We start from the raw sequence: 23,555 nt of genomic DNA on the forward strand, positions 1-23,555 counted from the left end.
CAGACAGTGACCCAAGGCCAGAATTGAACCAGATCCCTGGCACTGTGAAGCAGCAGTGCTAACAGCTGTGCCACCATGCTGCCCCAAGATTTTTATACTACAGAAATAATCTAAGTGTATTAAAAGAAATCCTTTATTTTTCAATATCCAACAATGATTTTGCCTTGTTGATAAATTTAAAGTACAGTTAAAAAAAAATACATCACTTCACAATGTCCTAAGCTGCACCACCAAAAGTACCCACTGTTCACAGTATTGTTTGTGAAGTTCTTGGGGAAATCATGTTTAACTAACTTGTTTTTGGAAGAGGTAGCAGAGAGGGTTGATGAGGGTCAAGGTTGGTGTGTGCATTATCTTTCAAAAGGCATTCGATACTGTGCCACACAACAGAGAAATGTTATAGTTCATGAAATAGAAGGGACACTAGCAATGTGGATACAAAATTGGCTAAACAATAGGCAGTGGAGAGTAACAGTCAATAGAATTTTTTGAGTTGAGAAATATTGGTGCTGGTGCTCCCCAGGGGTCAGTATTGGGACCCTTGCTTTTGCTGATTTATATATAAACGACCAAGATCTTAGTGTGCAGGGTACAATTTCAGAGCTTGGCTTGAAACTAAGAAGTATTGTAAAATGTGAGGAAGGCTGTGTAGAACTTCGAAAGGATGTTGACAGAGTGGGCAGATAGGTGGTAGATGAAACGGAGAAGTGCAAGGTGATGCATTTTGGGAGAAAGAACACGGAGAGACAATATAAAATATGTAAAGATTAAAATTCTAAAAGGGATGGAGGGAGCTGGGTGTACTTCAGCATGGATGGTTGAAGGTGGCAGGGCAGGTGGGGAGAGAAATTAATAAAGCATACAGCATCCTGGGCTTCATTAATGATGCTATGACAACGGATGAATGAACATTGCTCGACAATCACAAGGCAAGAGTGTTCTCTTCCTGTTGGGGAACTCTTCAGCAGTCACAGACATTCAGCCTCTGATCTATGGGTAAGCGTTCTCCAAGGTGGCCTTCACAACACATGATGATGCAGAATTGCTGAGCAGAGACTGATAGCCAAGTTCCGCACACATGAGGACAGCCTCAACTGGTTCATGTCACACTATCTGTAACCCCCACGACTTGCCTGGGCTTGCAAAATCTCCCTAACTGTCCTGTCTGGAGACACCTCTTTAACCTGTGCTTAACACTCCCTCCACTCACATTGTCTGTACCTTTTTAAGACTTGATTACCTGTAAAGACTCGTGTTCCGATCGTTATTTTGTAAATTGAGTTATGTCTTTATATGCCCTATTTATGAACAGAACTCCCACTCACCTGATGAAGGGGCAGTGCTCCGAAAGCTTGTGGCTTTTGCTACTAAATAAACCTGTTGGACTTTAACCTGGTGTTGTGAGACTTCTTACTTCATTAATAGGGCCGCAGAGTACAAGAGCAAGGAGATTACGCTGAACTTGTAAAGGCACTAAACCTCAGCTGGAATATTGTGTATAGTTCTGGGTGTCACACTACAGGGAGGATATGAACACAATGAAGGGGTTTACGGAAATGGTTCCGCGGAATGGAATCGGATGCATTGGCGAAGTTGGGCTGCTCTCCTTGGAGAGAAGGAGGTTAAGATGATAGAAATGCTCAAAATCATGAAGGGGGCGGGACACAGTAGATGGGGAGAAACTGTCACTGCTTGTAAAAGGATTATGAATGAGAGGGCACAGATTTAAAGTGATTTGCAAAAGGAGCAAATATAAAACAAAAAAAGAACAAAGAACAAAATCAGCCTGGGAAACAGGCCCTTCGGCCCAATGAACCCACGCCGCCATCTCAACACCACCAGTCCACCTCTCCACCCACGACCCCTGTCTAATGTTTTATGGCCATCCAGATTGAGGGAATCTGATTTAGGGACAATTTATTCCTGCCAATCAGCCTAACAGCACATCTTTGGGGTGTGGGAGGAAACCGGAGCACCCGGAGAAAACCCACGCAAGCACGGGGAGAATGTGCAAACTCCCACAGACACCGGCCCAAATCCATGTGTCCGCACAGCAATCAGCGATAGTCACTGAGCTGTCGTCTTGCCCAGTATCTCGTCCAGTTTAGGCACACACTAACGACATGAAGCACTAGGCCAATCTCGAACAACCAAGAGCAGCCCCAGTACGACCCATCGCGTGTATGCCCCTCGTTGAACACGAGGTGGACCGACTTAAAACCTGTGAATGAAAAGAGAAAAAACATTATTATCATACCATATCCATTTACATTACCAGGGACGCCCCAATGCTAATGACCCTTATTTAAAACAATCTCCTATATCCACCCATCTCCAACCCAGTCATGTGCCTGCCTAAGTTACTCTTAAATGACTCTCGCGTGTTTGCCTCCACCACCTTACTTGGCAGAGCATTCCATACCCCCAGTACCCTCTGTGTGAAAAACCTCCCTCTAATATCTGTGTTGTACCTCTTTCCCCCCCTCACCTTAAGTCCATGGCCCCTTGTCCTACGTGTCTCTATCATAGGAAGTAGCTTCCCTCTGTTTACTCTATCTATACCCTTCATAATCTTATATACCTCTATTAGATCCCCCCTCAGCCGAGAGAGATATTTTTCACACGGTGAATGGTAAAGGTCTGGAATGCACTGCCTGGAAATGTGGAGGAGGCAGGTTCAATCAAGTGGGCATTAGATGATTATTTGAATAGAGACAATGTGCAGGGGAAAAGCATGAAGTTAAGACGCTCAATTGGAGAGCCAGTGCGGAACGATGGGCTGAAAGGCCTCCTTCTGTGCCGTAACAATCCTGTGATTCTTTACCTCCCGCAGGTTTCTGCGCTCAAACATTTTGAAAACTTCAAGCCGGAATATCTATCGCCCATCCACTGGTGCAACAATGCTCTTTGCTGCTATCCATTCCTGTGACGAGGTGAGAATTCTTTTTATTTACAATGCTGCCCGTCCTTGGCCCACTGCCCCCCGGATGCGTCAATTATTCAGTTCAATTCTGCAGAATAATTGGTGAAACAGGTGGAATAGTTCAGAAAAATGTGCTACGTGCTGTGGTTTGTAAGAGCTCAAACATGGTGGCACAGTGGTTAGCACTGCTGCCTCTCAGTGCCAGGGACGCAGGGTCAAATCTGGCCTCGGGTCACTATCTGTGTGGGGTTTGCACATCCTCCCCATGTCTGCGTGGGTTTCCTCCCACAGACCAAAGATATGTAGGTTAGATTGGCCAGGATAAATTTGCCTCTTTAATACGTGGGGATTAGGTGGGTAAATATGTGGAATTACAGGGATAAGACAGGAGCTGGATGGGATTGTTGTCGGTGCAGACTCGATGGGTCAAATGACCTCCTTCACTGTAAATTCTGTCATTAGCTGCTGTTTCCCTCCCTGCACCCACCTCCACCCCATCCCACTGCAAACAAGAAATTTCCAAGCTTGCTATCTCTTTTTTAATTTATACCAACTCTTTCAGTTCTTCCACTGTTTATGCAGTTAGAGTAAGAAGTGTCACAACACCAGTTTAAAATCCCACAGGTTTATTTGGATCACGAACTTTTGGAGCGCCACCCCTTCCTCAGGTGAGTCTCCTCCCTCCACTCACCCATTGAAGAAGCAGCTCTCTGAAAGCTTGTGATTCCAAATAAACCTGCTGGATTTTAACCTGGTGTTGTGAGGCTTCTGACTGTGCCCACCCCAGTCCAATGTCGGTATCTCCACGTTATATTCAGCTTAATTATTACACTGAGCGTATCTGCTGGGTAATTCCATTTAGCCAACCCAGTTCAGCAACCTCGGGTATCCTGTCAGCCAAGTGCTGTTAGCGAGAGAGTTCCAGGATTTTGACCCAGCGGCAGTGAAGGGATGGCAACATAATTCCAAGTCAATGACCTGGGAGGCAACTTGCAAGTGGTGGTCCTCCCATGCATCTGCCGTCTTTTGTTCTTCTGGATGGTAGAGGTCACAGGTTTGAAAGGCAGTGTCAAAGGAACCTTGGTGAGTTTCTGAATCAGAGAACCTTACAGTGCAGAAAGAGGCCCTTCGGCCCATCGAGTCTGCACCGAACACAATCCCACCCAGGTCCTACCCCTATATCCCTACATATTATACCCACTAATCCCTCTAACTTGCACATCCTTGGACACTAGGGGGCAATTTCTTAGCATAGCCAATCAACCTAACCCGCACAACTTTGGACTGTGGGAGGAAACTGGAGCACCCGGAGGAAACCCACACAGACACGAGAAGAATGTGCAAACTCCACACAGACAGTGACCCGAGCTGGGAATCGAACCCAGGACCCTGGAGCTGTGAAGCAGCAGTGCTAACCACTGTGCTACTGTACTGCCCTGCAGTGTATCTTGTCGATGGCACACACTGCTGCCACTGTGCATTGTAGGTTGGCTGGTTAGGGGTGAGGGGAGGCGAGTAGGAGTAAATGTATTAGGTGGTGGGTGACATACACATCACGAAGGCTGCTTTGTCTGGACGGTGTCGAGATTCTTGTATTGTTGGAGCTGCACTCATTCAGGCAAGTGGGGAGTATTCCATCACACTCCTAACTTGTGCCTTTATAGATAGTGGACAGGCTTTGGGGGGGTCAGGAAGTGAGTTGTTCATTGCAAAATTCTTAGCCTTTGACCTGCTTTGGTAGCCACAGTATTTACATGGCTAGTCCAATTCTGTTTCTGGTCAATGGTGATAATCTTAAAAAAAAGAGTCAGAAGGACAGGAGGATAAGTTACCAGAGGGATTGTCAAAAAAACCAGACAGGTGATGAGGAGAATTGTTTTAAGCAGTGAGCTGTCAGGTGGAATTCATTGCCTGAAAACCTGCAGAAGCAAATTCAACCTTCCAGAGGAGTTGGGTAAAAAGGTGATGGGAGTTTGGATCAATGTGTATCTATGTAATATCAACACCTGAGTTGGAACAAACCGGTGATAAAAGTTAATGGATTTTATTACCACTGGACCAGTAAGATGATGGATACATACCCAGTTTCAGAAGGTGAGCAGGTTTTATATGGATGGATGTTTGGAAGCAGGGCAGTGAAACACCTTTTGATAAGATGGCAGAGATAATTGCTGAATTAGTCAATTGTGTCAGAGCTTACAAAGTTTGATGTACAACAGTCCCTAAGTACCAATGGACAAGTCAACCCGAAAGACATCACACACACACACACACACACACACACACACACACACACACACACACACACACACACACACACAAAATGGACAACTCGCAGAACGGGGATTCATGGCCCATGTTTGGAGACAAGGAGGGGATAATTGCAGGAGCTTCTGACTGTATCCAGCTGTCTCTCCCGGCTTGTAGCCGCCCTTACCAGGGCATCTGATGTCATGGCTCGTGTGTTTTGCACCATCCTTGCCTACACAGGTCAACATCAGCTCTGTGATGTCCGTCATCCAGCTAGGCCTGGTCAGATCCTATTTCTACAGCCCGTTACCTTCTAGCGGAGATCTTTGTAACTTTAGCTTTGTCACAGTCAGCAGCTGCTGTTATTAATTGTCAGAGATACCCCAAGGTCGAGTTAGTAAGTTGAGATTTACTCTATTCCTTCATACCTTCAGTTTCACGCCCGGGTTAGAGTTAATTTTATTTATTAGTGTCACAAGTAGGTTTACATTAACACTGCAGTGAACTTAGTGAAAATCCCCTCGTCATCACACTCCGGCACCTGTTCGGGTACACCTGAGGGAGATTTAGCATGGCCAATACCATGCACGTCTTTTGGACTGTGGGGGGGAAACTGGAGCACCCGGAGGAAACCCACGCAGACACAGGGAGGACGTGCAGGCTCCACACAAACGGTGACCCGAGCTGGGAATCGAACCCAGGTCCCTGGCACTGTGAGGCAGCAGTGCTAACCATTGTACTGTCCAGGGATGTGTATGTTTCTATGCTGCATGTTTCAATTTTTTTCCTGTTCTATTCATTTCCAGGTTAATGCTTATGGATTCATCACAGAAAACTATGCAAGATATTCTGATCATTATTTTGACCGAGGCTATCGCAGAGTGGTCTTTTATTCAAATCATGACCTCAGATTGGAAATGAAGCTGTGGAAGAAATTGCACAATTATGGGATCATTAAACTCTACACCAGAGACGAGAATGCAAGCACAATTCAGAGATGAACTTGAATCTGAGTGAAATATGGGTATCTGGTTTAGAAGAATTCAAAGTGCCTTTTCTAATAGCCTTGTTACTTTCTCTGGGCTTTAAATACTCTGGTGGGTTATCTGTCCTTTCACCTCTGCCCCTTAGGACTGAGAAACTGATCTGAAATTGGAGACTGGAAGCATCATCGCAACCCTTTTTACTGAAGCGAGATGGTGCTGAAGGTTCTTCTTGCTGCTAATGGGGTGGAGGGGGGACACGGTGGTGGGGGGGGAGGCGTAGAACAGGGAACATGATGGTGAGGGGGACACTGATGGAAAGGGGTGATGATGAGGGAGACACATGATGGTGAGGAGGGAGAAAGTGATGGGAGGTGGAGAAGGGCGATGATGAGGGGATCATGGTGATGGAGAGGGGCAATGAGGACAGTAGAGGGTTTGCAGTGATGGAGTTGAGCATGTCATCAGATTCCAGAGAATGAAACCTTCTGACTGACACAGTTTGAGGAAGAATGCAAGAATTGGGTGTATGTTTGCACCACTTTTGCTGATCTAAAGCTTTCTGAACTCTTTATTGTCTATAATTTCAAGTGCCTGATAATCCCTCATGTAAACTCATTCCTAATGTTTTCTGGAATGTTCCAAATGTGAATGTATGAAAAGTCTCTGTGTATGTACTTTTGTGAGAATGTATTTAATGTTGTAGATGTGTGGTTGTGACCATTAATGTTATAATGAGAACTGACAACTGAAGGGAATAAACCAAACACTAGTGTGACATGCGAGCCACCCCTTCCCCGCAACTCACATAATAACACTCTGGGCTGGATTTAACTTCAGGTATGGGAAAGACAGGTAGTGAGTAGCTGTCTACTTATTATTACTGGTGGATGCTCTGCTGTTCTGTGCCAAGTGTGGGACCACTGCTTACCTACTGCGATGCTTGCTGTTTTGGGGGATTGGGCAGCCCAAGTTGACCTTGGCCCATGCTTTTCCATGGAGGTCCAGAGACACTCCTGATCATCCTAACTCCGCAATGATTATTGACGTCCTGTGTTGAGGAGAGAGGCTTCTTCTTCCTCTCTGCCGTCTACTTCAACTGGACAACATCTACACTGCACCCGTCTCTGCCTGGTTTATCCCTTGACTGTATCTGGTTGGGCAGTGACCCTAGGCCATGCAGTAAGCATGGTAATAGAGCATCCACATGCCAGTAAGTGATACACAGGGTTCAATCTACTCCTGCCTTGTTTCCACTGGACAGGTGGAGTTTCAATTCATCCTCAGCCCATCGTCTCTTACCTGCGGGAGTTGTCTTTCCATCTGCAACTTCCTCTGCCTTTCGGAGTGATTTCAATTGTACAACGTTATAACCTGTTTATTGGACTCTGTATTTGGGTGTCTATTTTCTGGGTCACGATTATAAATTTTATGTGGTTTGTCACATCTTTTTGGAAAGAGGATAAATTTTCTACATTCTGATTAGACGTACGAGTTAAAATTCAATATTTTTCCATTTATTTGATGGTGGTAACACCAGCCACTTTCAGCTTGTAGGAGTAAAAATGAGGGTAATGCCCCTCACTGTTCTGCCTTAAGCTTGTGCCTTTGTTCAAGGTAAAGCACTGTCATTGCCCAATAGCTGCAACTGTTGCTCGTGCTAAAGTTGCCTTTTCTCAGTCAGACGGCTAATTTTGACAAAATCTATTTGCCAAATTGCATAGTAGAACCTGGTGCCTTCGCTGAACCAAACCAATACTTTGCTTCACAGAAATCATAGAATCCCTACACTTGATAAGGACAGCATTTGGCCCATTGAGTCTGCACTGATCACAATCCCACCCAGCCCTATCCCCGTAGCACTACTTATTTACCCTGTTAACCCACAACACTAAGGGGCAATTTATCATGGCCAATCCACCTAACCTGCACGCCTTTGGACTGTGGAAGGAAACCGGAGTGCCGGAGGAAGCCCACGCAGACACGGGGAGAACTTGGATGTTGGAGTTTATGATTTGACTTCGAGCTTTGACACATTTGGGTGCCTTAGCTGAGATTGAAGCAATGCCTCCCTGTTATTGACCCTCTTGAAATCAAGTGTCAAATGTGAAAGTCTATCATGTGGTGTCCTTTTAACGAGATGTAGAACAAAGAATTGTAACATGCTAACTGATTCTTCTGCCATACTGTATGTTTTTATTGGTTACCAACATTCCACAGTTGTATGACCACCTCTGCTTGCTATTATAATTAGACAATTCAACCTTGGCTCTTCAAAAATCAGTTGTCAGCACGAGAGGTCATTACCCCAGAACACACAAACAGACCAGAATTATTCAACATAGTTGGTTGAAACACAGGTATTGGAAATTCCCTGAAACAAAGCCATTGTTATTGACTTATCCTCAGGCCTTGCTCAGGAGTTGAGTGCAGTGTGGCATGGATGATTTATAAAGGTTATCCATGCTGCTTAATAATCAATTCATTGAGAAATGTGAAGTGGACACCTTTCAAATGATGTGTAATAGTAACCAGGAGTCTGTGGAACTTCAGTAAGATAAAATTGTAAGAATCTCTGTTGTTTCAAAAGGCATACTATGGAGTTCCCTCCTGATGTAAATATACTGTGTAGAGATCTATTTTTGTCTTAGTTCTTACGTAGTTTCTGATCAATAAATTTCAAGTTATTATAAAAGTTGAGTGCCAATTTATGCCATGTTCTAGAATGTACTTTTATTAAGTGTGACCTTTCTGTTCCACAGGGTTGTGGCAGTTGTTTTCTGTTCTTGCTAGTTCTCCGTCAAAATAGAAGTTGAAGTGGCATTAGGTTTCGTGACGTACTTCATCCCAAAGTGTTTCCTCCTTTGCATTTGCTTTGCATCTCGTTTTGAGATGCAGACACCCACATAACCAAAACCAAAAGGAAGAAGGCTTATTCATCGAACCCTTACAGTGAACAGAGGCCATTTGGTTCATCAAGTCTGGACTGACAACAATCCCACCCAGATTCTCTTCCCATAATCCCACTTATTTACCCTGCTAGTGCATCAGACACTAAGGGGTAATTTAGTATGGCCAATCAACCTGATCTACAGATCTTTGGGTTGTGGGAGGAAGCCAGAGCATCTGGAGAAAACCCACGCAAGACATGGGGAGAATGTGCAGACTCCAAACAGACAGTTGCCCGAGGCCAGAATTGAACCCGAGTCCCTAACACTGTGAGGCAGCAGCACTAACCACTGTGGCACCATGTCGCCTATAGTTACTAGGGGTTTGGCTAACTAGTTGCCATACCCCAGTGCTAACTGAAGGAAAGAGATGGCTGACATTCTCACCAGAGCAAACCAATTTTCCAGCTGAGGCTAAGGTTCCCTTGAGGCTGAATCCAGACTACATCATACAATTGTGGACAATAAATAAAATTAGCCTGCATTTAAATGGCACCTTTAATCTAGTAAAATACCCTCACCTGCTTCACAGCAGTGAATTGGACACACCAATAAAGACCAAATGATTGGCAGGATTGGGAGGCTTTAAGAGACATCAGGGGAGTATATTGGTTCTCATTTTCTCCGATTTTAACACCAAAAATAGAAATGAAAGAAACCCTGTTGTAGCTCAGATTTTCAGGTCAATAAAGAATACCAATCACCAGCCTCGCCTCTACACAAAATATATTTGAGTTTCCTGACAGCTTCGATCGAAAGCTTCAACAGTTTCCGTGATGGATTGAGCTCCAAAAGGTCGTGAATGAAGCCCAATCCATCACACAAACCAATCTCCCGTCCATTGATTCTGTCTACACTTCCTGCTGCCTCGGCCAGTTAAGAACTCCACACACCCCAGACGTTCTTCCATCGGGAAAAAGATGCTGAAGTCCGAGGTCACGTTCCAACCGGCTAAAGAACAGCTTCTTCCCTGCAGCTGTCAAATTTTTGAATGGATCTACCTCACATTAAGTTGATCTTCCTCTACACCCTAGCCATGACTGTAACACTACATTCTACACTCTTTTCTTCCCTTGTCTATGAAGGGTATGTTTTGTATTGCATGCAATAAACATTACTTTTCGCTGTATACTAATACATGTGACAATAATTAATCAAATCAAAGGAAAGGATTCCTGGGAGCACTACAAGGTGTAATATGTAGAATTCAGCTGAAGGATTCATCTTTAGCCATTAACCCAATGCAACAGGGACCCGGGTTCGATTCCCGACTTGGTTCACTGTGTGGAGTTTGCACGTTCTCCCTGTGCCTGCGTGGGTTTTGTCTCACAATCCAAAAAATTGTGTTGGTTAACTGCATTGCCCTGCTAAATTTTCCCTCAGTGTACCCAAACAGGTGCTGGAGTGTGGCAACTAGGGGATTCTCGCAGTAACTTCATTGCAGTGTTAATGTAAGCCTTACACGTGACAACAAATACTTAGACAAAAGCAGTTTATGCTTGGGAGTTGATTTTGTTTAATGCTAAGAGTGTCCAATACATTAATGTGTGCGAAGCAGAGCATTGAATCCAGTTCACTGTTTGGATTTAATGCACTTTGTGATTATCACCTCGTGCATTCTTCGTGAGCCTTTTCCTGATTCTATGCTGTGTTTTTAAGTTGTTAAACTACAACAGCAGCCTGTACAACCTCCTGGCCTGGGCTCTGATGAGACTTAATACCTAGAAAAGCAGGAATTATTCTCCTATGAGCAGTGAAAGGTAAAGTTAAGGTTTATTTATTAGTGTCACAAGTAGGCTTACATTAACACTGCAACACGGCAAAAAAATCTCTCCTTCAATGTCATAAGAACATAAGAACATAAGAAATAGGAGCAGGAGTAGGCCATCTAGCCCTTCGAGCCTGCCCCGCCATTCAATAAGATCATGGCTGATCTGTTGTGGCTCAGTTCCACTTTCCCGCCCTCTCCCCATAACCCTTAATCCCCTCTCTTATCAAGAACCCATCAACCCGCTTCTTAAAAATATTTAGCGAGGCAGCCTCCACCACTTCAACGGGCAGAGAATTCCAGAGATTCACCACCCTTTGAGTGAAGAAGTTCCTCCTCAACTCCGTTCTAAACCGCCTCCCCTTTATCTTGAGGCTGTGCCCCCTAGTCCTACTGTCTTTTTTGAGCGGGAAGAGTCTCTCCACCTCTATCCTATCCATCCCATTCATCATCTTATACGTCTCAATGAGATCTCCCCTCATTCTTCTAAACTCTAACGAGTACAAGCCTAGTTTATTCAGCCTCTCCTCATAGCTCAATCCCCTCAACTCCGGTATCAGCCTAGTAAACCTCCTCTGCACTCCCTCCAGGGCCAAAATATCCTTGCGCAGGTGCGGCGCCCAAAACTGCACACAGTACTCCAGCTGCGGCCTCACCAATGCCCTATACAGCTGCAGCAAGACCTCCCTACTTTTATATTCAATCCCCCTCGCTATGAAGGCCAGCATCCCATTCGCCTTCCTGACCACCTGCTGCACCTGCAAGCTGGGTTTTTGCGACTCATGCACAAGGACCCCGAGGTCCCTCTGCACCGTCACCTGCTGCAGTTTTTGTCAACAAAACAAAGGAGATTGTCATCGACTTCAGGAAGCATAGTGGAGAACATGTCCCTGTCTACATCAACGGGGATGAAGTAGTAAGTGTTGAGAGCTTCAAGTTCTCTGATCACCAACAATCTGCCTTCGTCCTCCCACACCGACACTATAGGTAAGAAACCCCACCAATGCCTCTACTTTCTTAGAAGACTAAGGGAATTTGGTATGTCAGCTATGACTCTCACCAACTTTTACAGATGCACCATAGAAAGCATTCTTTCTGGGTGTATCACAGCTTGGTATGGGTTCCTGCTCTGCCCAAGACTGCAAGGAACTACAAAAGGTCGTGAATGTATCCCAATCCATCACACAAACCAGCTCCCCATCCATTGACTCTGTCTACACTTCCCGCTACCTCGGCAAAGCAGCCAGCATGATCAAGGGCCCCACGCACCCCAGACATTCTCTCTTCCACCTTCTTCAGTCAGGAAAAAGATACAAAGGTCTGAGGTCATATACCAACCAACTCAAGAACAGCTTCTTCCCTGCTGCTGTCAGGCTTTTGAATGGACTTACCTTGCATTAAGTTGATCTTTTTCTACACTCTAGCTATGACTGTAACACTACTGCTCTCTCTCGTTTCCTTCTTTAAGAAGAGTATGCTTTGTCTTCAGAGCACATGAGAAACAATACTTTTCACTGTACACTAATACATGCGACAATAATATCAGATCAAATCAGTGAAGTTACTATGAGAATCCCCTAGACGGGGAGATTTGACAGAGGTGTTCAAACATTCGAGTAAATAGGACTAAGTTGTGTCCATTGATGTGAGAGTCAGTAACCAGATGTTAGGTATTTAAATTCATTGGCAAAAAGGATCCAGTGGAGAGATTGAGTGAAATTCTTTTGTACACAGCAAGTTATTGGGATCTGGGGTACACTGTCTGAAAGGCTAGTGGAAACAGATTCAATAGGAACTCTCAAAAAGCATATTCACTTCAAGGGAAAAAGTTGCAGGATTATATGGCATGAACAGGGGTGTGGTTACTAATTGTATCGTTCTTTCAAAGAAGCTAGCAGTGTGCAGGAGGGGCTGAATGACCCCCTTTACTACATAATTCTCAGAATAAAGCAACTGAAGGTGTGCACACTTCTTAGATATCAGCACATAGTTTTTAGCAGCAGGCTGGCACAGTAGCACTGCTGCCTCACAGCACCAGGGTGCGGGTTCAATTCTGGGCTCGGGTTACTGTGTGGAATTTACACATTCTCCCCGTGTCTGCGTGGGTTTCCTTTGGGTGCTCTTGTTTCCTCCCACAGTCCAAAATACATGCTGGTTAGGTGCATTGGCCATGCTAAATTCTCCCTCAGTATACAGGTGCTGGAGTGTGGCGACTAGGGGATTTTCACAGTAACTTCATTGCAGTGTGAATGTAAGCCTACTTGTGACACTAAGAATTAAATTTTATTCTTTAATACTTTTGGTGCATTTACGGGAAAGCTCAATGAAATTGAGAGAAAAAAAAACAGTTCATGCTGATGCAGAGGCAATCTTCCATCTTAAGGTGATGGTTTACACCATGGAGAGATTTTTTTGTTTAAATAATGTGGGTGTCACCTGCTGGGCCAGCATTTATTGCCCATTCCTGATGGCAATTATGAGTCAACCACATTGATGTGGGTCTGGAGTCACATGTAGACCAGACGGGTAAGGACGACAGATTCCCTTCCCTAAAGGAAGATAGGTTTTTACGACAGTTGACAATGGTCTTATGGTCACCATTAGACTTTTACCCAGATTTTGTTTTTAAATTCAAGTTTCACCATCTGTTGTGGTGGGATTCAATCCCACATTCCTAGAACTCTATCCTGGGTCTCTGGATCACTTGTCCAATGACAATACCACCAATTGCATCAATGCCTCCCCCACAATCTCCGTGTTAACCATCGTCTGGTGCATCTCAGGAGCCTCACTCTGGCGGGGCAGTGTCTGCTACATTGCAGCTGATGAGACAGTGAGCTGGAAAGATGCCCTGGCCTCTCTTTCCCTGCACTCTCTTGACTCGCTGAGCCTTTTGTTTCTGCTTCCCTCTCCCAACAGCATTCCAAAAAGTCATCTCCCAGAGGTCACAGCTGTCAGTAACTGTTTCCCAGTTTTCACTGCTAGTACCTGCTATCCTCATATCTCATATGCAGGTGTCCTTGTGGCAGGGGTATGCATGTCCAGGAGACTGTGACCAATTCAAGTCCAAAGATGTGCGGGTTAGGTTGATTGGCCATGCTAAGATTGCCCCTTAGTGTCTTGAGATGTGTAGGTTAGAAGGATTAGTGGGTAAAATATGTAGGGATATGGGGGTAGGGCCTGGGTGGGATTCTGGTCAGTGCAGACTCGATGGGCTGAATGGCCTCCTTCTGTACTGTAGGGTATCTATGATGATCTATGATTTATCTATGATTTCACTGTGGCTCTACAAGTGTTGAAGATGGTCAAGTTAGCACAGATGGCATTGGCTTAGCTACAAGACCATAAGATGTTGGAGCAGAAGAAGGCCATTCAGCCCATCAAGCCTACTCACCATTCAATGAGATCATGACTGATCTGATAGGACAACCCTCAACTCCACTTCCCCACTTATCCCCATAACCCTTGATTCCCTTCCAAATCTGTCTCGATTTTGAACATACTTCACGACCCAGGTCTATTGTACATCAGAGAGACGCTAAACGCAGACTGGGCGACTGCTTTGCTGAACACCTTTCGGCCTGTGCTGGCAGGACCCAGACCTCCCTGCCGCTTGCTGCTCCAACACACCACCCTGCTCTCCTGTCCACATGTCCGTCCTTGGCCTTTTGCAATCTTCCGATGAATTCCAATGGAAACTGGAGGAACAGCACCTCATCTTCAGACTGGACAGTTTACAGCCTTCCGGACTAAACATTGAGCTCAACAACTTCAGAGCATGAAGGCTTTCCTCCACCGTCACCCCATTTCCATTTATTTCATTCATTTTATCATCCTTCTTTCTCAAGTCCATTTTCTCACTTCTCCATTCCACTCTCTTTTCCCCCTCCATCCCCGTTCAGGGCAACTACCACATTCCCCAGGCAGTCCTTTAACAATCCATACCTCTGTTCTGCTATTCCCGCATTCTGATCACTTAATGGACACTTTTGGCACCCTCTCAGTCTTCTGTGTCCTTATTTACATTCCCTTTGCCCACCTACCCCCCCCTCCGATTCTCTTTGCTCTCAGCCCTAAGGGTGATCTAGTCTCGAGAAATTGACTCTATTCTCTCCCCACACACGCTGTCAGACCTGCTGAGATTTTATAGCATTTTTTTGTCTTTGTTAATCACCCAGCCTCTACAGCACTGCGCTGTAACAAATTCATGATGTGGAGATGCTGGTGTTGGACTGGGATAAGCACAGTAAGAAGTCTCACACCAGGTTAAAGTCCAGCCTGTTGAACTTTAACCTGGTGTTATGAGACTTCTTACTGTAATGAATTCCACAGGTTCCCTATCCTCTGAGGGAAGGAAGTCTTCTTCATCTGTGTCTAAAAGGGGTGATCCCCTCACTTTGAGATTACGTCCTCTGGTCCTAGTCTCTCCCACAAAGGGAAACAACCTCTCAGCACCTACCCTGTCAACACCCTCCCCGGCAGAACTTTCCCATCCCGTCCACTACAGGAACCCTAGCGGACAGGACAGAATAATTCAGCTGAACCTGCAAATATCCGCTGACCTTGGGCAGGAATTTCTGGTCTCGAGGTGAATGTGGCCAGGAAATGATGGAATTCTCTGTCCATGCTCGCCTCAAAACCGGAGAATCCCATCCGAGGTCAATGGACCCTTGCATGGTTGCCGCCCCGGGTAACGCGCCCCACCCACTATAATTCCTGTATCGGGTGGAACAGGATTCTGGCCAATGTCTCAATGAGGTTGCCTCTCATTCCTCTAAACTCCAGTGAATAGAAGCCCGACCTTCTGAATGAGTAGAATCAGCTTGCCTCAGGATCTCTGCATTGGTGACCTTCTCCAGTCAAAAGATTCTGAGATTCGACCTGAAACAGTGTAGGTATAGAATCCCTATAGTGCAGAAAGAGACCATTTGGCCAATCGGTTCTGCGCTGACCCCAATCCCACCCAGATTCCTGTAACCCTACATACTTACCCTGCTAATCCCCTGACACTAAGGGTCAATTTAGCATGGCCAATCCACCTAACCCACACATCTTTAGGAAGTAGGAACCGTTCAGCCTTTCTCCTGCCTAGGATACGATGTTGTCCAGGTGTCGTTGCTGGAGAGGAGTGTGCTGAGATGTTCTCTGTCAGGTTGCTGTTGTCCCTTACGCAAATAAAGTTACATTCAAAGCAGCTGGGGAGGGGGTTAGTATGAAACATAGACCTAAATGGCCTGCTTCTGAGCCTTGGTTGATGGGTTTTTGATAAGAGAGGGGATTAAGGGTTATGGGGAGAGGGCGGGAAAGTGGAACTGAGCAGCGACAGATCAGCCATGATCTTATTGAATGGCGGGGCAGGCTCGAAGGGCTAGATGGCCTACTCCTGCTCCTATTTCTTATGTTCTTATGTTTCTTGTGCATCCAATATCATTCTATGTTTCCTGGATGGTAACTCTAGTTCTCCTCGAATAACAAAAGAAATCTCAATATGAATAACAAGATATATTGATGAGTACATCAGAAACTTTGGAAAAATACAAGGCAAATCGCAGGAACTGTTCCCCTAACTGGACTTCACAAAATGTCCTCAGTCTCTGGACTATTTAACTGTATCATTAATTTGAGGTAAAAATGACCCAGTTTGTAGGAAAATAATTTTATAAGAACGTAAGGAAAATTCCACTTTTTAATGTTTGTTTATCTTTGTTTTAACTTCTATCTTAATTCAATCATATTCCATCAGTTCAATCATAATCCATTACTTTGCAATTTGGAATTATAAATTAAAAGTGAGGGAATTTAGTGCTTTTAACTTCCTGGGTTGCTGTCTGTGAAAGTACTTCAATGTGATTGGCTGCTCACCCAGCTTTCTGATATCCTTTCAGAGAGACACCTGGAGATGGGGAACCTGTGGAATTCACATGTATTGAGATACAGTGAAAAGTATTGTTTTTTGTGTGCTATACATAGATTATAGGGAAAAGAAAGGAGAGGGTGCAGAATGTAGTGTTACAGTCACACCTAGGGTGTGGAAAAGAGCTAGAGTACAGTTTTAAAAGCATAGAATCTAGCCAACTTTGGAAAATTAACACTGAAGTATTTCCTACTGCCTTTGGGGAAAGAAAGGGAAAATCCACGTCACCGAAATCATTGGGTTTAGCGGACGGCTTTCTCTGAGGTTGGTGATTAGAGCTGTTGCCCAATTGCCGGCTTGGAAATCTAGGCCACCATTTTAAAAAATATTTTTACTGCATCCTTAAAGTTACAAATCCAATGCTCAGAGTGGTCCAGACAATCCTAAATCCATTCCTTGCTTGCTCCAAAAACCATATGCATAAAAGTAAATTACTACAAATGCAGAAATCTGAAACCAAAAGAGAAAATGCTGGAAAATCTCAGCAGGCCTGGCAGCATCTGTAAGGGGAGAAAAGAGCTGATGTTTCCAGTCCAGATGACATTTTATCAAAGCTGAACATGGCCAGCTTTGACAGAGGGTCACCTGGACTCGAAACGTCAGCTCTTTTCTCTCCTTACAGATGCTGCCAGGCCTGCTGAGATTTTCCAGCGTTTTCTCTTCTGGAATCATATGCATAATCCAATTGATTCCAACTCAAGCTCCTCTCAAGAGAGTCAAACAGGATCCAAGCTGACAAGAGGGAGCATTGCACCCCATTCTGGGCCTGATCGGACTCTCGATTCCATTTCTAGCAGGGTGTCTCCTTATCAATAACTAATACCAGCTGAATTCTAATAGCAGGTTGTATGAAAGCAGTTGCTGGCGTTCTGAAGCTGGGAGGGGATATTGTTGATTAGCAGTTAAGTTAATCAATCACCTTCATCCACTGCTGATGCTCAGTAGCAGCAGTGTGTACTATCTACAACATGCACTGCAGCAATTCACCAAAGATTCAACAGCACCTTCCAAACCCACGATCCCTTCCATCTAGAAGGACAAGGGAAGCAGATACATGGGAAATCCACCACCTGCAAGTTCCCCTCCAAGTCGCTCACTATCCTGACTTGGAAATATATGGCTGTTCTTTCGCAGTCACTGGGTCAAAATCTTGGAATTCCCTCCCTAACGGTATTGTGGGTCAACCCACAGAACGTGGAATGCAGCGATTCAAGAAGGCAGCTCACCACCACCTTCTCAAGGTCAACTAGGAATGAGCAATAAATGCTGGCCAGCCAGCGATGCCCATGTCCCACTAATGAATAAAAAAAAAACGTTAATTTTGCTTAACTGTGACTGGAGCAGTAATAGTTCTGGCAGGAGTAATTACATTGCGCTAGTAAAGGTTCACCTTTCCAAAATTGACTAAATACAGGCACTGAGACCAATCTCTTCCTGTTCTATGTTTGGTAAAGGTGAATGTAAAGCTGTTAAAATGACATGATGAGCTAGAGAGGCTATTTTAGATATTTAATTGACACCAAAACTGATGATCCTGTTACTTGGCATGATTTAAAATGTCATGTTGTGAACAGTGCTTCCTCAGTGGGAGTATCAGACAAGAAAGGTCACATTTTTCAACCGCCTTCCTGACTCTGTGCAACAACATCCATCTGACAAGTGGCAAGTAACAGTCACACCATCCAAGTGCCAGACAGTCATTATCTCCAGCATGAGTTTCTACCCACCTCCTCTTGACATTTAATAGCATTACCATCACGCTATCCACCGCTACAATACCCTGGGTATTACCTTTGACCAGAAACTGAACTGGACCGGCCATATAAACACTGGAACTACAGGAGCAGGTCAGAGGCTGAGGTGAGTGACTTTCCTGCCTCTCCAAAGCCTGTTCACCATCACCACAAGACCAAGTCAGGGATGTGATGGAGTACTCTGCACTTACCTGGATGGGCGGAGCTCCAACAACACTCAAGAAACTCAAACCAAAAGAGGAAATGCTGGAAAATTTCAACACATCTATCAGCATCTGTAAGGAGAGACAAGAGCTGACATTTCGAGTTCAGATGACTCTTTGTCAGAGCTCTGCCAAAGGATTATCTGGACTCAAAACATCAGCTCTTTTCTCTCCTTACAGATGCTGCCTGACCTATTGAGATTTTCCAGCACTTTCCCTTTCAGTTTCAGATTCCAGCATCCGCAGTAATTTGCTTTTATCTCAAGAAGCTCAATACCATCCAGGGAAAGCAGTCTGCTTGATTGGTAGCACATCCATCACAACACCAGCATCAATGGAAGCTGATTGCAGTGTGTGCCATCCACAAGGTGCATTGCAGAGACTCACCAAGGTGCCTTTGACCTCTGAAACACTCAACGTCTACCACCCACAAGGAAAGGGCAGCAGAAGCATGGGAGCCCCACCACCTTCAAGTCACATCGTGTCACTTTGGAACTTAATCACAATAGAATGTCTACAGTGCAAAAGAGGCCATTCAGCTTATCGGATCTGCACCGACTCTCTGACAGAGTATCTTACCCAGGCTCGCTACTCCATCCTATCCCCATAACTCTGTGCATTTACCATGGCTAGTCCACTGAATCTACTCATCTTTGGACACTAAGGATCAATTTAGCATGGCAAATCCACCTAACTTGCAACATTGTTGGATTGTGGGAGGAAACCCACACAGTCACAGGGAGAATGTGCAAACTCCACACAGTCACCCAAGACTGGGATCGAACCTGGTCCCTGGCGCAGTGAAGCAGCAGTGCTAAGCACTGTGCCACCCTATTCCTTCATAGAGCCCCCGACCCTAACAGTAATGTGGGTGTACCTACATCACATGGACTGCAGCTCACCACCACCTTCTTGAGGGTAATTAGAAATGGGCAATAAATGCTGACCCAAACAGCAATGTCCCCATTCTGAGAATAAGTGAGTATTTGGTAAAATATTAGTAATTATGGTAATCTTGCATGTCTATTTAGGTTCATGCTGAAGGGAGAGTATTGCTGGTAGGATAAGGAAGACCCATTTATTTTGGCATCCCAATTCACTTGATGATGAAGACACCTATTGAATGATCCCCTTTGTCTAATTAGTCACTGGTGTGTGTCCTGTGGGGGTAGGAGGAGGACAATGAGGAGTCACAAACGCTCCCCTACCCCGCAGCCCACTTCAGCTGACACCACCCCACCCTGGCCTCACCTAAGGGGCTTTCTGCCGGTAGGCATGCAGCAGGAAATCAAAGACTCCCATTGACTGGGTTTCCTGTGGAAGTGAGTCCAGTGCTTGAAGCTTATCCCAATTATTCAGCGGAGGCCACAAGACTAATTGCGTTTGGTCACCAGGATTCTTGCCTTGGAAGCCCATCAACACCCACTCCACTCAAGCCTGGGCCTAGTCGAAAGCTTCCCCGCTGGAATTCTTCAACATGGAAAGGAGGTAAATCAGAATGTATCTTTGCAGAGTGTTTAAGACACATAGGAACAGGAATTAGGAGCAGAAGTAGGTAACTCAGCCCTTCCAGCCTGCTGTGCCATTCAATCAGATCATGGCTGATCTCTCCCTGGTCCCCAATCCACTTCCCCATCTAGTCCCCATGTCCCTTTTTTATCAGAAATGTATCGATTTCCTTGAAACCATTTAACGATTCAGACTCCACTGCACTGTGGGGCAGTGAGTTCCGCATACTCACCCCCCTCTGCGAGAAGTACTTCCTCCTCATCTCAGTTTTAAATCTACCGCCTCTCAACCTATACCTGTGATCTCTTGTTTTAGATTGCCCCATAAGAGGAAATATTTGACCCATGTGTACCTTATCAATCCCTTTTAAAATTTTATATACCTGGGAATCAAGTAGATAAGGTTGTTAAGAAGGCATACAGTGTCTTGGCGTTTATTGGTAGGGGGATTGAATTTAGGAGTCGTAGCGTTATGTTGCAACTGTACACAACTCTGGTGCGGCCGCACTTGGAGTACTGTGTGCAGTTCTGGTCCCCACATTACAGGAAGGATGTGGAGGCTTTGGAGAGGGTGCAGAGGAGGTTTACCAGGATGTTGCCTGGTATGGAGGGGAGGTCCTATGAGGAGAGGCTGAGGGATTTGGGGTTGTTTTCTCTGGAAAGAAGGCGGCTAAGAGGGGATCTTATTGAAGCATATAAGATGATTAGAGGTTTAGATAGGGTGGATAGTGATAGCCTTTTTCCTCTGATGGAAAAATCTAGCACGAGGGGGCATGGCTTTAAACTAAGGGGGGGTAGTTATAGGACAGATGTCAGGGGTAGGTTCTTTACCCAGAGGGTGGTGAGGGATTGGAATGCCCTGCCTGCTGCAGTTGTAAATGCGCCTAGTTTGGGGGCGTTTAAGAGGTCTGTGGACAGGTTTATGGATGAAAAGGGATTGGTTTAGGTTAGTGGGTCATTGTTGTTGTTTTTTTTTTAACTGGTCGGCGCAACATCGTGGGCCGAAGGGCCTGTTCTGCACTGTAGTGTTCTATGTTCTATGTTCTATCAGATCCCCTCTCATCCTTTTAAACTCCAGCGAATACAAGTCCAAACTGTTCAATCTCTTCTCATACGTCAACCCTTTCATGTCCAGAATCAATCTGGTGAACCTCCTCTGAACTGCCTCCAATGCCACCACATCCTTCCTCAAATAAGGAGACCAAAACTGGACACAATAGTCCAGATGTGGTCTCACCAACACCCTATACAATTGCAATAACACATCTCTAGCTTTATATTCCAGTCTCTAAATGCTAACATTCCCTTTTTATTATGTGCTGCATCTGCATACTGACTTACTGCAATTCATGAACAAAGACACCCAGATCCCTCTGCTCGGACGCATTTTCAATCTGCTTTCCATTTTGATAATAGTTTGTCTTTCTATTTTTTCAGGCAAAATGGAGACAGGGTGGCATTGAGAATTCTGGGGATACATTTCATGTTGAACTAGGACATTGATACAAACTGGCAAAAGGCAAGAAGAGAACTTTAATTACTTTGTCTAAAGAATGACCTTGACCAGCAATGACCTATGATCAGTTTGCACAAACCAAACCTGCGGAGTCATCCCTTCAGGAATTGAACACTCTGATGGGGCTGGGGGGGGATGAGAGGAAACATTTCTATGTAATGGGTAGCCAGATGGGGGGGCAATGACCTAGTGGTGTTATCGCTAGAACATTAATCCAAAAACTCAGCTAATGTTCTGGGGACACAGGTTCAAATCCCACCACTGGTGAATTTGAATTCAATAAAAAAAATCTGGAATTAAGAATCTACTGATAGCCATGAAACCATTGTTGGAAAGACCCACCTTGTTCATTAATATCCTTTAGAGAAGGAAATTTGCTTTCCTTACTTGGTCTGGTCTACATGTGACCCCAGAGCCACAGCGATGTAGTTGACCTTCAACCACCCTCATTGCAAGTAGGGATGGGCAATAAATGCTGGCTAGCCAGTGACGCCCCTGTCCCACAAATGAATAAAAAAATGTACAAATGGGCCATACTCATTTTTGGGTGTTAACTTTTACATCCCCCTTCCCCAGGCCCCACCAGTGGCTCAGTTTGGAAGATAACGTATCGCTGAGGCCCACTGACTGATTGTCAGGTGATGATAGTGCGATGTCGAAGAAAGTCAGGCAGCCAGGTAGCTGTAGACCAATGGAGAACAGCTAATTGAATGGCGACCGTAAAATCAAGTCAAATGCAGAAAGTAGTGAGTTTGGTGGGGCGAGGGGTGGGGGGTCGGGGGGGGGGGGGTGCTGTGGCAACAACAATTTAACTGGAGAAAAGTGACTGTTTTGCATGACTGTGTGATTCTGTTCTGGATAAACGAGGACCTCATTAAAATTATGAGGCGTATAAACAGGGTGAAGAGTTGGGAGCATTTTCCCAGGGCAGAAATGACAATTACAAGGGGACGAATGTTCAAGATAAGAGGGGAAAGGTTCAGTGGAGATGTGTGGGGAAAGTTTTTTACACCGAGGGTGGTGGTGGCCTGGAACGCACTGCCAGATGAGGTGGTTGAGGCAGATACGTTAGCGACATTTAAGACTTAGCTGGATAGACGCGTGAACAGGCGGGAAATAAAGGGATACAAGCGGTTGGTCTAGATAGGATAATGTGATCGGCACAGGCCTGGTGGGCCGAATGGCCTGTTCCTGTGCTGTACTGTTCTTTGTTCACTCTACAAAACCACTAGTTAAATTCCTAGATATATTACAAATGTGCACCCTATATAATTCCCATAAACATTTCTAATTCTTTAAGGATTTTGCTGGAGATCTGATAACTGGGAAGTACTGGTTGTGCTGGAGTGCTTTATCTGAATCCACTCTTTCACTGCATTGATGTTTTCAATGTGAACCAATATAATTGACTCATATCTATATCATTCCATCTTTATTAAGAGCTGTGTGCTCCTCTCAATGCTGCAAAGATCTACAAGTCAAAAAAATAAACAGGGTGCTCCAGGCAGATTTGATTTTTGTTATTCCCAAACTTGTGTAAATATACAGCACAGAAGGAGGCCATTCAGCCCAACCAGTGCATGCTGGTGTTTGTGCTCTATTGGAGCTTCCTCCCATTCTTCATCATTCAACTCCATCAAATAGCTTTTTAAATAGTTAGATTTTTCAACCGTACTTTGAGGCCTGGCTCCCCATTTTATTGAATGGCCTAATACTTGTGTACTGATGTCACAAATTAGTCTCAGAAAATTTAGTCAAATCATTTGCATCTAAATACTTTTAGAGTTG

General features: G+C 44.9%; 1 protein-coding gene across 4 annotated transcripts in view; it reads left to right on the forward strand.

Annotated features, from left to right (window-relative positions):
• The window catches only part of st6galnac (ST6 (alpha-N-acetyl-neuraminyl-2,3-beta-galactosyl-1,3)-N-acetylgalactosaminide alpha-2,6-sialyltransferase), a 76,172-nt gene extending 67,318 nt beyond the window's left edge, over window positions 1-8,854 (forward strand). For all 4 annotated transcript variants that reach the window (XM_080209470.1, XM_080209471.1, XM_080209472.1 and 1 more), the window contains exons 9-10: window positions 2,834-2,933; window positions 5,980-8,854. In XM_080209470.1, the coding sequence (XP_080065596.1) occupies window positions 2,834-2,933; window positions 5,980-6,174 (295 nt within the window). In that variant the 3' untranslated portion in view covers window positions 6,175-8,854. The remainder of the gene's footprint in view (window positions 1-2,833; window positions 2,934-5,979) is intronic.
• The last annotated feature ends 14,701 nt before the right edge of the window (window positions 8,855-23,555 follow it).

This window comes from Carcharhinus amblyrhynchos, chromosome 21 (assembly GCF_965287045.1).
Source record: "Carcharhinus amblyrhynchos chromosome 21, sCarAmb.v2.hapA, whole genome shotgun sequence".
NCBI lineage: Eukaryota > Metazoa > Chordata > Chondrichthyes > Carcharhiniformes > Carcharhinidae > Carcharhinus > Carcharhinus amblyrhynchos.